This window comes from Trachinotus anak, unplaced genomic scaffold (assembly GCF_046630095.1).
Source record: "Trachinotus anak isolate AG129_WGS33_773 ecotype Australia unplaced genomic scaffold, CSIRO_AGI_Tana_v1 ptg000003l, whole genome shotgun sequence".
Taxonomy (NCBI): Eukaryota; Metazoa; Chordata; class Actinopteri; order Carangiformes; family Carangidae; genus Trachinotus; species Trachinotus anak.
Window position 1 is genome coordinate 11,963,076 of NW_027273854.1, and position 12,988 is coordinate 11,976,063.

At 39.9% G+C, this 12,988-nt stretch overlaps 1 protein-coding gene across 2 annotated transcripts in view; it reads left to right on the top strand.

Annotated features, from left to right (window-relative positions):
• Nucleotides 1–12,988, top strand: part of LOC139617792 (cytohesin-3) — a 37,980-nt gene that overhangs the window by 6,391 nt on the left and 18,601 nt on the right. The window contains exon 1 of one of the 2 annotated variants that reach the window (XM_071473724.1): nt 9,790–9,970. The exons of the other annotated variant lie outside the window; for it this stretch is intronic. Within the exon in view, the coding sequence (XP_071329825.1) occupies nt 9,928–9,970 (43 nt within the window). The 5' untranslated portion in view covers nt 9,790–9,927. Of the gene's footprint in view, nt 1–9,789; nt 9,971–12,988 lie in introns of those variants that run through there. 2 annotated transcript variants of the gene reach the window in all.

Genomic DNA, 12,988 nt, shown 5'->3' on the forward strand with positions numbered 1-12,988 from the left:
TTTTTTTAGTTTTCTGAATTCGCAAGATGTAAGTAAAATGATGTGATGATTAATGCTTTCCAACCTATTTTGCACCAACCTATGCTAGAGATTGAACTTAGTCCTTTTCTTTAGATATTCATTTCATTGGGTTTTCAGATCTTAATGCAGCCACACATGACGGTAGCAGAAATATGACATACAGCACAACACAACATATTTTCAGAAATGCATTGTGTATACTAGAGCTGCAACAGTTATGTGGATCGATTAGTCAATCAAGTCAAAATAAACAAATAGTCAACATGGAAAATAATCTGCAACTATTTCAATGAGTAAGTACATTTTCAAACAAAAATGGCCAAAATTTGATGGTTCCAGTCCAACTAGTTTTGTGTTCCTGGGTGTTGCATGCATGCAGTGGGTACCAGTAGGTCATAAAAAATCTATCTAACTTCAATCTACCTTTCACTTTTTATGTCTCCCTCTTGCTTCGGTGATAATGGCACCACATGTCTTCAGTTTCAAATTAAAAGCCCTCTGCAGATTCGTATAATTGTAACTTCATGACATTACAGCCGCTGCACAATGTTCATAGGGGAAACTCTGCTCTTTTCCTTGACGACCGGCTTGACACCAATTTCAAGCGAGCAACAAGCAAAATTGCAGTCAGGTATCTTCCTTGTAGCCTCCTACATCACATCACAGTTGTGTGGAGTGGTATATCCCATAGTGACTTTTCAGGTTACATTTTCATTGTTGTAAGGCTTTAGTTTTAGTAATTGACCTTCCTAGTGTCTTACTAAGGACAAGTTCGCGAAGCACACAAGTTAAACCTCAGAGGCTGTGAGTAATATATTCCTCATAGTTGTAAAGGGGTATTAAAGAAAAACATAAGAAAAATGCTTATTATTTACAAAAATGAAAGAAAATCAATGAATAGATAAGAAACAGCTGTCACAGTGTCACAAGCACATGACAACATAAATGTGACAACCCCCCCACGCCAAAGAAGTCAAATATCCAACCTACACTGGCAACTCAGAGTCAGCTTAGATTTTTTAAAATTTTTTTTTATCCTGATTCAGATCTGATTCAGGCCTACAAAACTTTTTATCTAGTGCACTTTTGTATTCAGCTCTGTAGTCCACTCCAGTGTGTGCCTGCGTAGAGCATGTGTGCAGCCCCCAGCCCTCTCGTCTCCCCCCCTGGGGCTCAGGGCACTGCCACTCCAATGCCAACCCAGCTTTTAAAGAGGGATTTGTAACACTCAGTGACTCACTTAGGGGTCAATGTGTCAGTAAACTGCTACAGCACGTTCTCAGTCTTTGCCTCAGCCCATCATCTCACTCCCTTTTCTCTGTTAGATGCTGCTGCATCATGCAAAATTTATTCTTCTTTCATAGAGACAGAGGATGAGCTGTGACTGCGGTGCTGGTGCTGAGAGGAAGGCTGAGGTAGTTGCAGTCGCGTAGCCCCCCCCCACGTTCCTCATCATCGGCTCCATGCTATCCAGAATGGCAGAAGTGCTCTGTTTGTCACTGAGAAATGCTACAAAGTGCACAGCAGGATGACCACATGACACACAAACTCTTGAACAACCTGTCATTGTGTGTACACATGTGTATGTGTGTGTGTATGTGCTTGTGACGGTGTGTTTGCACTGTAAGTTGGTTTGTATATGTCTAGGAGAGAGAGATGGAGATGAAGACATGCAGCAGTGGCACAGATTTGAAGAGAGACTGATAGGGAGGCGGATGCGGCAGTCGCACACTGTGTAGAGTCAGATGCTTAAAGTAGGTTAGTGGTGCAAGGCTCAGCCCAGCTGTGCATACCTCATGCTTCTCTACTTCCACTCTTTCGCTTGTGGAGGCGTGTGTGTGTATATAAATGTGCGTTGATGTGCACACGTGACTGTGAGTGTATGTATCTCTTTATATGGTGTGCATGCAGACTCACACAGAGGATTAGTGTGGGCTGCAAACCCCCTTCATGCGTAGACAAATGGAGGAGATCAAGTGGGGAGGGATATGGATGGCAGTTACTAGATTATAGGTCAGGGGCTTAGGCCGCTTGCTGTCACATCCCCACTGAAGTGCTGGACAACACACATACACAAACACACACACATACAGTATATACTGTATAAACAGGATTCAACCATGACAAAAAAGGCAGCCCTGGAAAAAAGGAGAAAAAGAACGGAAAAAGAGAGATGCCTTCCCTTGTGTTTTCTATTCCTGACACAGTCTGTCATGTGATTTGTAGTATAGTGTGTCACCAGGATTTTCTGCTCCTCACTCCTCATTTTTAGATTCTTTTCCTTTGCCCTGACCCTTGAATTGTTCAATTGTTTTCAGAGATGTATTCAGGATGGTTATTGTTGCTTTAGTGTGGGCTGTGAAATATAAAATGAATGGCCTCGACAGAGCAGGTCAGGGCGACAGGATCCAGGATAGACCACAAGGGCATCAATAACTGTGTCATTCTACAGGCGCAATGGTGGCTCAGTGCATGGCTATACTTGAGGTGCTTTCCCCCACCCCATACTGTTATAAACACACACACACACACACACACACACACACACACACATGCGCACACACTTTCTCTCCCTGTCCACATCCTCACACCCACAACCTAAAACTCATGGTGCATCAATGTCAGTGCTCCCACAGATGATGATCGGGTATGATTGATAATCCACCGTGTCTTTGACTGGGTCATGACCACTGTAACACACACACACACACACATACACACACACACACACACACACACACACACACAAATGGCTCTGAGGGTTTATCAGAAGGTGAGTGATTTACAGCGGCTCTCGGACACAAGTTCCTTCACACATAGTATTTAATCTCTTAGCTGACCTCTGTCATGTTGGATGTCTGTCATCATCAGCTACCTACATGCATCACAGCTAACCTTAAAAAAAGCTATTTTTATATTTTTGTTATTATCTCTTGATAATGTAATGTAATGTGGCCAGAGGAACATGATGCAAATGCTCTGTCATAAATCTCCTCATAAATGGACTCAGTCAATACCTAAACTGAAGCAATAATGAGTAATTATTGTTTTTCCCCCAGGGAAATGTCAGTCAGTTACATTAAAAACATCAGCAGCTCTCAACTTCTGCAGCTCCCAGGAGATCTGTGGTCGTCATACATCCCTGCAAGCTGTCAGAAGGCCATACATGTGCTTAGTTTCATGGTAAAACACTGGATTTCCAGCTCTCTTGACTGGTGTCTTCTTGGAGGAGGAAACCAACCTGCTAGTTTTCAGTTAGATTATTCTTGATATTCATATGTGTGACGCGGAAAACATTTACATCTACAATTTTCAGGCAATTGTATGTGAAGAGGAAGTGCAGTCCAGCCACATCGTGTCTGCCCAGTCGCTATTTTCATATCTGTTTCACACCAGATTTTCCTCTTGCATGACTCCTGTTCGCTGGCTGTGAGCATAAGTGAAGAATTTCATTTAATTCATAATAAAATAATGAGTAGGCCTACTACCCACTTAAAATCCTCCTGGCAAAGATGCATTTTTACATTTTTATCTTGCATGCATTCATAATGAAGTCACCCTAGTAGCTAAAAGTGAAGGGCAGTGTTGTCTTTGTAGTTTGGTGGTATCTATCTCTAGACCTACCATAACAGATTTTTTGGCCGGGTTGGGGGAGTAGAAACAAGTTGTGAACACAACTTGACATATCATCACCTTTTAAGTTGATATGCCAAACTTTTTAGCAAACAGTTGCTTATTTACACATTCATCAGATGTGGAGCAACATTATTGTTCATTTGGAGTCAGGTTTCTGGTCCATTATTCCCTCTCTTTTAGCTCTGTTTTTGGTATCTACCAACTCCTGTGGGGAATATTTGGCTTTTCAGCTGCTAAATGCTTCACTATGTTCATCAGCTAGATAGTATGTGTATCTGTTTGCTGTTGGGTGCTGAGCAGGTAACTCAGGAGCCGAAAGGAGCTGCATACTCAGGTGATACATTTCTGTTGGTTCATCAATACGAATGACTCCTTTTATGCTGTCACATTGTTCAAAAATATTGATCATAGCACTTCAAGGTGGATAGACATTGCAGTATGTGACTGATTTTTGACCCATGCCAAATTGATCTTGAGCGGGTTAAAACAAATTCTAAAATAATTGGGTATTGACTCAGTATTGATGCAGCGTCATTCATATTTCCATGGGGAAGGTTAATCAACTCTGAGCTGTTCATTTAGCTATATTCAAATGAATCAACCGTGTTACCTAAAAATTGTGTATATACTGCCAATTTGCATAAAAGAAACGTATTTTAAAAGAAACATCATGCTGTCCTCATTCATTTTTTTTCATCATTCCAATGATTAAATGTTTTAAATTAATCTGTCCTCAAAGTCAGTACTACATATGTACTAAATATAGATATACGTAAGCATGATTAACATTTTTTATGGTTTTGTTTTGGCATCTCAAAGCAAAGATTGTGGTCTTGGATATTAAAAAAGTCAGCAGTGACACAAGACAGGACATGTTTGCCTTCATATTACAGGAAAATCATGAGCTTTCCAAAGACAAATTGTGCACATAATCAACACAACTATTCCATTTCATCCGAAACATATTAGGCAAAACCATTAAGTAGAATATAAATAAAATTTTTAGTTCATTCATGGATGAATGAATTTGACTTTAAATGTGATGCTAAGGCCAAATGGGCTGCGTTGCGTAATCAAGGTTATCCTAGCTGATTTTAACTGACTTTCATGTACTTCTGTATGAAAAACAGGAATCTGTTGCAGATGATGCAAGAGCCAGAACTCATGTTTACTTCTAATAAACTAGTGAGATTTAAGATAAGAGGCTAAAGAAAGGGCTCCTGTGTGCAGACACTCATAATCTGGAAAACCCCTTTACACAGAACCTGGGAAAGAGTGGTGGTCTGACCTGAACCACCCACATATTTTGTGTAATAAAGAAATCCTGGCTCAGGTTTTAAGTCTGTCATGAACTCTTTTTCCCTATCTCCTCCTCCTCATCCGCCTCTTCTCCTTCCTGCTGTCTTGGAACAACAAAAGTAGAAGTGGAGCCCTACTTGGCCGCTGGAGCGTCTCCTCATTGTCCTGCCTCCTTCTCTGTCTCTCTGTCTATCATGTATTTCTGCACTACTCTTTTCCAGATTTAAGGCCTGAGCCCAATATAAACAGCCTGTGCTGCAGCCTCCTCTTTAGTGTTTGTCTTTCAGTCACGTGCAAGTTCTGCTTGTCTGCTCAGACCCTCCAGATCAGACCGTGGGCTGAAGAGACACTACTATTTCCGGAGTAAAAGAAGACGGTAGTGGCTCTGCTAAAAGTTTCTGGAGGCCTGCCATGTACTACAAACTACACAACTTCACAGCTGAGTAGACTGGTTTACTCCCAACCAGATGTATTTTTTAACTTAGGGCTGCAGTTCAAAAGGCATGCGGTTAATATGGGTCTATGTAATATAAAAAAGCAATTTGAAGAAGTGAACACAATTATAAAGCTTTGTTTTTGAACCTTTTTGGTTTGTGACCCTTAGAAAAAATCCATTGCCTCCTTATGACTTGTCACAGTTTGCATACGTGAACTGTTTATCCAAAGAGGTTTTACACACCTGTCCTTTATTTCACAAGAAAAAAGCAAAGATTATTGAAACTTGACTTAAGCTGCATCTCAAATCCTTACTACAAATTAATTCTATATAATATGTGCTATATAGTGCTGTATATTTACTAAATATAAACATACTTAACCACTTTATACTGACAGGAAAATGATGTCATCCAATCAAGGATGTCAGTCAAACTGTGACTTTGCAAATTCAAACTTACACTTCACAAACAAATAACCTTTTTTGGTTTTCTAATATGTTTCCTGGACTTTTCCACCACCACCAACAATTTATAATGACTTTAGTCCAGCTGTAAGTAGCTTCTCCCTTTCCTTTGTGCATTGCACTGTGGGGAAAAAAGTGTGCATAAACGGTAAACTTAAATATCAGCAATATTTTGTATGGATTCTGCTTGGTTTGTGTATGCTTTACTTCTTCCCTTTTTCACTGTGAACACACCGTTTGGTTTTGAGACACGCCATAAGAGTCTAAATGCTAACAGCAGCATGCTGATATAGTCACAATAACAGTGCTAACATGTGGATGTTTAGATGATGTTGACGTTTTTTATCATTTTACCATTCTAACATTTACATAACATTTACTAATTACCAGTAAACACAAGATATGGCTAAGGATGATGGGAATGTCATTAGTTTTGCAGGTATTCAGTCATAAATCAAAGCCACAGAGAAATTGAAATTGTGATCTGATTCTGTCGCTTAAGGAAAAGTAAGCACATCACCGAAGTTATTACAGTTCATCCTCAAGGAGACATGGATGTGTGTACCAAATATTCAGGGCAATCTATTAAAAAGTTGTTAAGATATTTCAGTTGGGACAAAAGTGATGGTCCATCAATAGAGCTACGCTACCATTGTAGCCAAAAATAAGACCAATGCTGTGTAGAAGAAATGTATTTTTTTCTTCCTCTGTATATTACTAATCATCTCCCCTGAGATTTATCTCACAGAGTGACTCCCAACTTCCAGTTTGGGAACCAAGTTTTATTGTGATTTTCTCAGACTCACTATCCACTATTAGGTTTCTAAGAGGAATTTCATAGGGTTGTAAACTGTGTTATCCAGTATTATCAGGCAGTCCAGTGATTAGTTGTGCATGCTGTGACATTGTGTGGAGACTGCTGATATTAGCATTGCTGTTATGTCAACAGATATGACTGTACGCCCAGCAACATAAAATTCTTCAGGGTTTAGTAAGGCCACACACATGCAGACTTCTTGAATTTTGAGTGGGTGTTATTGTGTAACAGTTGAATCCTTGGTCAATTAAGAAAGGTCTTGTCTAGACAGAGTCCGAGATTATAAAGAACATTACGTGCAACAACACTGAGAGGCAAAACAAAGCTTTACCATCACTATCATCCTACAGATCACATGGGCTAAATGGCAGTCTGTCAAGATCATCATCTTCCTTTCAAATTTCATTGTTCTCTGTTTGGGAAAAAAAAAGTCTGAGCAGGATGGAGACTGTGCAATAAGATAAGGAAAGGTCTCAGTTTTTGCAGTCGACAGATGGCAGACAGACAGATGGTCGGATCATTTATCAGTCGCAAAACATGTGAAACTGTGTAAGAAATCAGTTTCAGAGAAAAATTCATTTACAAGGAATAATCAGTATTTTGTTGTACTGGAAATAACACGTGAGGTGAGCTCAACAAACATAATGAAAGGCCATCTCCACTCAGAGTCATGCTTGTAACTGAGCAAAAAAAAACAAACCAAAAAACAAGGGATCCTGCTGCCAAAACCACTCAACTAATTTGTCTGACATATTACATATGATGGCCCAAAAATAAACCAATCAGAGGCTGTGTTTCAAATCCAGAGGGAAGAGGAAATGTTTCTTTAAGAGTGAAATTTGGCAAACACAGTACTTGTTCATGAATTAGAGACTGTGACTAGTGGGTTCTGTGAGGAGACTGTCTTGCTTCAAGGGATTGTGTTGTAGAGACTTTGAACCTTTGAAGATTCAAACGGCCGTGTTTGATGTAACCTCTGATTTTTGTTGTAATTTTCATAAAGGGGACGCTGTGCATGTCTCTTCTGAGATGAGAGCTAACAACAAGTGACTGCGGCAGACTTGGAAGATGTTCAGTAATTTCTTTGAGGTGAACAAACAGTTGAAAGAGGGTAATTTATTTGCATTTGACAGGGCCTTCTGGGACACAGGCTGATAAAAGTTTACATAGTCTAAAAAAAATACTCAAATACAAACATGAAAACTTCAAGTATTTTAACACATTCATCAAGATGAAGGTATTTCTTTTTCATGTATCGGATGACAACAGCATGGTTTCACATCAGATGTGTTTACAAAGCTGAAAGACTTTTCAGGACGGACCAGTTTTACACCTTCCTTCAAAGACACGTACGAAGTTGTTGTCTACATCTCCAGCTTATGCCTAAACTTTTAAGCTTCTATTGTTGTTTTTAGCAACACCAGCAACATGGCTCAAGGCAATTCTACTGGCTTTGGTGATTCTGTGCTGTTCCACTTATCCTGTGAAATATCTCAGCCTCTACTGGATGGATCTGCAATTTATCCTAACGACTTCAATGACTTTACCTTTGGTGTCACCACGAGATTTACACTTGCGGTTTATCAGGAAAATTTATCCTCAACTGCAGGATAGATTTCTTAAACTCCTAAATTGATCAGTACAGCATTGTCAGTGTGAGTATGCTAACATCATGATGTTTAGATGTGATGTTTGTTCTTTGTGCAGCCTCAGAGAGCTGCTAGCTGGCCCGTAGACTCTCAGACTTGTTTTACTGATCTTTGTTTCCCTCTAATCACCATTTTTCATTGATAGTGGAGCAAACAAGCTCAACTGAGCTTTGTAAAAGCAAAGCAGAAAAGCATCCAAGAGTTTAATTTTGGAGTGATCTGAAATGTTTGCTTTGGCTGGAAGTGGTCTTGACAAAATAAATTTGTTTTTTTTTTTATGAAGGTTTGAAATCAGTATGATTAAAGTCGGTATGACGAGGCAAATAAGAGACCACCCAAATCTTGTGTAGTCTTTAAAGATAGTGACCATTATAAATAATCGGGTTTTGGCCCAACTACTTCTTTGCATTAGAGCAGAAACAGCAACATCTCTAACTTGTACTCCACATATGTAGTTTGATGTAATTTATTAGAGGATATCCCTGAGTTACTACTTTAATTAGAAGGGCACTTAGAGAGCACAAACCTCCACCAAAGCCAATGTTAAACATACACCTTCAGGAAAAAAAAATGCAAATTTATAGTAAATCATCTGGATCTACCCCAAAATTTAAGGGGTTCTTCCCTGGCCCACACCATATCCCTCCAACAAGTTTAGTGCAAATCAGTTCAGCAGTTTTAGTGTAATTCTGCTGACAAATAAAGAGGCATGGGTGAAAACCTCTTTGGTGGAGGTAATAAAGACTGTAAAAGGACACATTCATAGATGCAAATCTAATGTTTGCAATATTGAGGAAGAAACCACAGATGGTTTTTTTTTTGTAAAAGTGACTTGAGCGAAGTGGACAATAACATAAGCTTTATGGACTTGAGTAGCTGCTACTCCAGCCTCATAAAAGTTGTAGCTGATGCTCTTAAGGTGAGTGGACTGTTTTTAAAATGAGTGCGCTCTGCTACACCGTCAGCGCTGCTGATCTGATGTGAAATACAGGCCAAAACCCCATCATCACTGTAGCACATATCCGCATGGTGTCTCGAAGCCAAGATGTGCCTTTTGATAGTCTTTTGATTCCTTAATTAGGAGGGTTAGTGTTTGAGTTAAGTGTTCTCCAGGTGAAATGTGGAAAGTAGATGATGTCTCTGTGAAAGACAGCTAGCTGAAGCAGAGGAGCAGAGCGTCATTGTTAGAAGAAAATGGAGAGAATGGAACAAAAAGAAACAATGAGACCAGAGGAAGAGCATAGAGAGCTGGTTGGACTAGACTGGGCGGTTGCAGTAGGAGGAATGTGGGCTATTTCCATACCTCTACTGTCATCTGTCAAGAGGTAGGAACTGTTAAAGAGGCTGTGTGTGTGTGTGTGTGCGTGTGTGTGTGTGTGCGTGTTGCTGTGTATCTTTGTATGCTTGAGAGCCGTGAGTAGGAGTAACACTGTGGGGAAAAACAATTACTACACACCTACCAGCCACAATTGCACCTTACATGAGCGGGATACAGGCTGATAAAAACACTGTGACTGTGAAGCTGTTACAGCAGGCAGCTACAGCACTGACACTTACAGCACGGACTATCATAAGGACACAATACGGACACCTCTGCCAGTGGCATGTCAGTCATCATGGGAACTGGAGAGAGGAAAAGGAAATGTGGTATGTATTTTATTCAGGAAATGGGGTCTATTTTATGAAAGGATTGTGTTGGATCGGATGTAGGTGTCTTATTTTTACCTACAGTACATCACGGTGTTGTCTGGACAGGGTTTATACAATGAGGTGAATGTAAAAATGAGACCTTTAGGGCTTTATTTGTCAGTTTGTAACTGACTCTGACACACTTATGTGGTTTCTTGCATCACTCTTAACTCAGCTGGGTTGCACATATTTGCAGCAGCCTCACCACAATGTAGTGTTGGCTGTGTTGTGAACTTGCATGAGTGCTCCCTAATCAGCCTGTGTATGGGAATGGCCTCAACCTGTTTATGTGGTTGCCATTGTTACAGGAAGACCAGCCCTGCAGTACTAATCACAGCAGATATTCCCCTCCATTGTCCCACTACAAGCCTGGTGAACGTCAGGCTGTGTTTCACTGGCTCTGTTTTGCTGAAGTTTTTAGCAAGTAGTAAAGAAATGTGCTTGACTTTCATTCAATTGGTCAATAGTTAAAATGGTAACTGGTGGTTTTTTTGCAAGTTTAAGCTAAAAGTTTTCTTGCCAAGATTAACATAAAAGGTACACTACAAGTTTTTAGATGCATTCGTTTAGACTCATTGTATTTGATAATGTTGATTTGACCGCATTTCTGTGTGGTATAAATATTGATTTGTCAAAGTTGTATCACTGTGGTTTAATACCAGATATCCCATGTTGTAGTGTTTGCCTGCTGTTTTGTTTTTTCTGGTTTTCAGATGGCATTGTATGAGTTAAACCTGATTTTAAAGCCAAATTGGTTGTTTGCAACTATTTTTAGAATCGGCAGTGTCTCAATTCATCTCCATCCATACTTACATTTCTTATTTTGAGTGCATAAATGTGTTCACACTCACAATTCTGGCAACTCGCTGCACACTGTAAGTACTCGGATGGCGTACTCATGACAGCAAAAAAGTTGAGTGTGAGACCTTGGACACATCTCGCCCTCAATAGTCGCTAAGTATTTTGTGAAAATCATGGCCAAGGAAACTGCAGCTGTTCCAGTGGTTGCAACGGTGAACAATGGACCATACCAATTTAAGTTGTACATTTCTATACAAAGTCTTTTACCACTATACTGTTGTCAGTTAGAAGCCAGCAGTATATTTATTGAGTTAATTAAGCAGTCTATGATGATTTGGTATCAGGCCTTGTTCAGACAACACTTCCCAGTCTGATGGGTTTCATGCAGTATCTCGTGCTAGTTCCAAGCTGACTGTTCAGTAAACATCACCCAATAAAATAGGGAAATCAGTATGCAAGTCCATCTTCTTTGCTGCCCTTGGTGCCAAGGATACTGGAAGGGCGTGACTATCAAGGGCGTTTAATCATTTAACTTTGTGATCTGCCTATAAAGGCCACTCAGTCTCATGAATCAGATCCCAATCTGCCCTGAATCGCCACAAGCATCAGACAGTTAACTGTGTCAGGACTGAGGTCTTCCTGACCAGATGCCCATACTAATTCGAATGATGAACAGGACACTGATGTATTATTCAAAGCCTTGAGTAGTTTTCGACTATCAGTTGGTCGGATATATGTGTAAGTGCAGCTCAAGCAGCAACTCTAGCTTTAATTAATATTACCAAATATGAAATATTTGTTGGTGTCAGTACAGCACACATGTGAGCGATACTTACACATACAGCCTACTATGCTTTTTTTTTTTTTTTTTTACAGTAACCCAGGCAAGGATCACTGGCTTCAACAAAGAACTTCATTGTGATTATATAAGTGTATCACTGGTATTAATAATGTGCTTGTGATCTTCGTTTCCCTTTTTATGACCCCTATGACTGTCTAGAGCAGGGCAAGTCATAAGTTACATTTATAAAGTCATGAGATTTTACAGTTAATGATGAATAATGATACTGACTGTGACCACATCTGACAATACTGTTGGGGTCATTGGGGTCATACTATAAGATGAAGAGTGATTTGATGAAGTTCCTCTAGTTTGTGAAAATGTGTCACATTTCAGATGCACGTTTTAATAGGGAAGAAAGAAAATTAATATCATATAATTGGCATTTTTTCCATCACATCCAAGATGTGGTCAGATCTCTGGAATCTGATGTGGCACAAGTAGTTTCCCACACAAAAGCATGGTACATTAACAGAAGTTGTTTATCTTAATAGTGTTTTGTAGGTGGCTGTTCCCTCCTCTTCCATTCCCTCCTTGAAATATTAAAAACTGATGCCCTTGCCGATTTGCCAAAAATAGGTCTTGTTTTGCAGGCACATCAGCAATAACCCTGGCAACAAATGTCCTGCATTTCCTGTGGCTGCTTCACAATAAAAGTCACTCTTTGGTTAATTAGTTAAACACGTCTTTGAATGAGTGTCTTTGAATGCATCACCAGTGAGAGCTTTCAAGTTGGCATTCACAGCTGGACTCAAATGCAGCAATTAAGGATAAAAAATTTTAAGACGGTCACCAAAGTGCGTTGTTACATAAACTCGGTCAGTGTCTTACTCAGTTCAATGGGCCACACTTGGATGACAAACTCTCTCTCAGAATACACTCAATAAATGCTGCCATGTTCTTGCTGCCTTAGTGGCAAATTGATCCTGTTGGACTTGGTTCATGGCCTCTGTGACCTGGTCCCTGACCCCCGAAGATGGTGTTGACCCGACTTGTTACAGTTCTCCAGGAGTGGAGAGCTAAAATTGATTGTGTGATTTGAAAGAGGAAGGCATAAACTCATCGGCCTCTTTGGAAAAAGTGTCTGTCTGAGAAAAGTCCATGCATGCTTGAAGACCAATGGGGGAAAAGGCTGTTATGATGATGTATTGATTATAACTGCAGCCTCCTAAGTCATCATATGAAAAGGTTGAGTGATTTTGCATTGGTAATTTCTGTGGCTGTGCCTGGGGTTAAGCTTGTCATGTTTGTAAATAACCTAATATGGATTTTTTTTTCAGGAAGGTTGCTCTCTATGATAATACACATAAACATACTCTCACAGATTCCTAGAC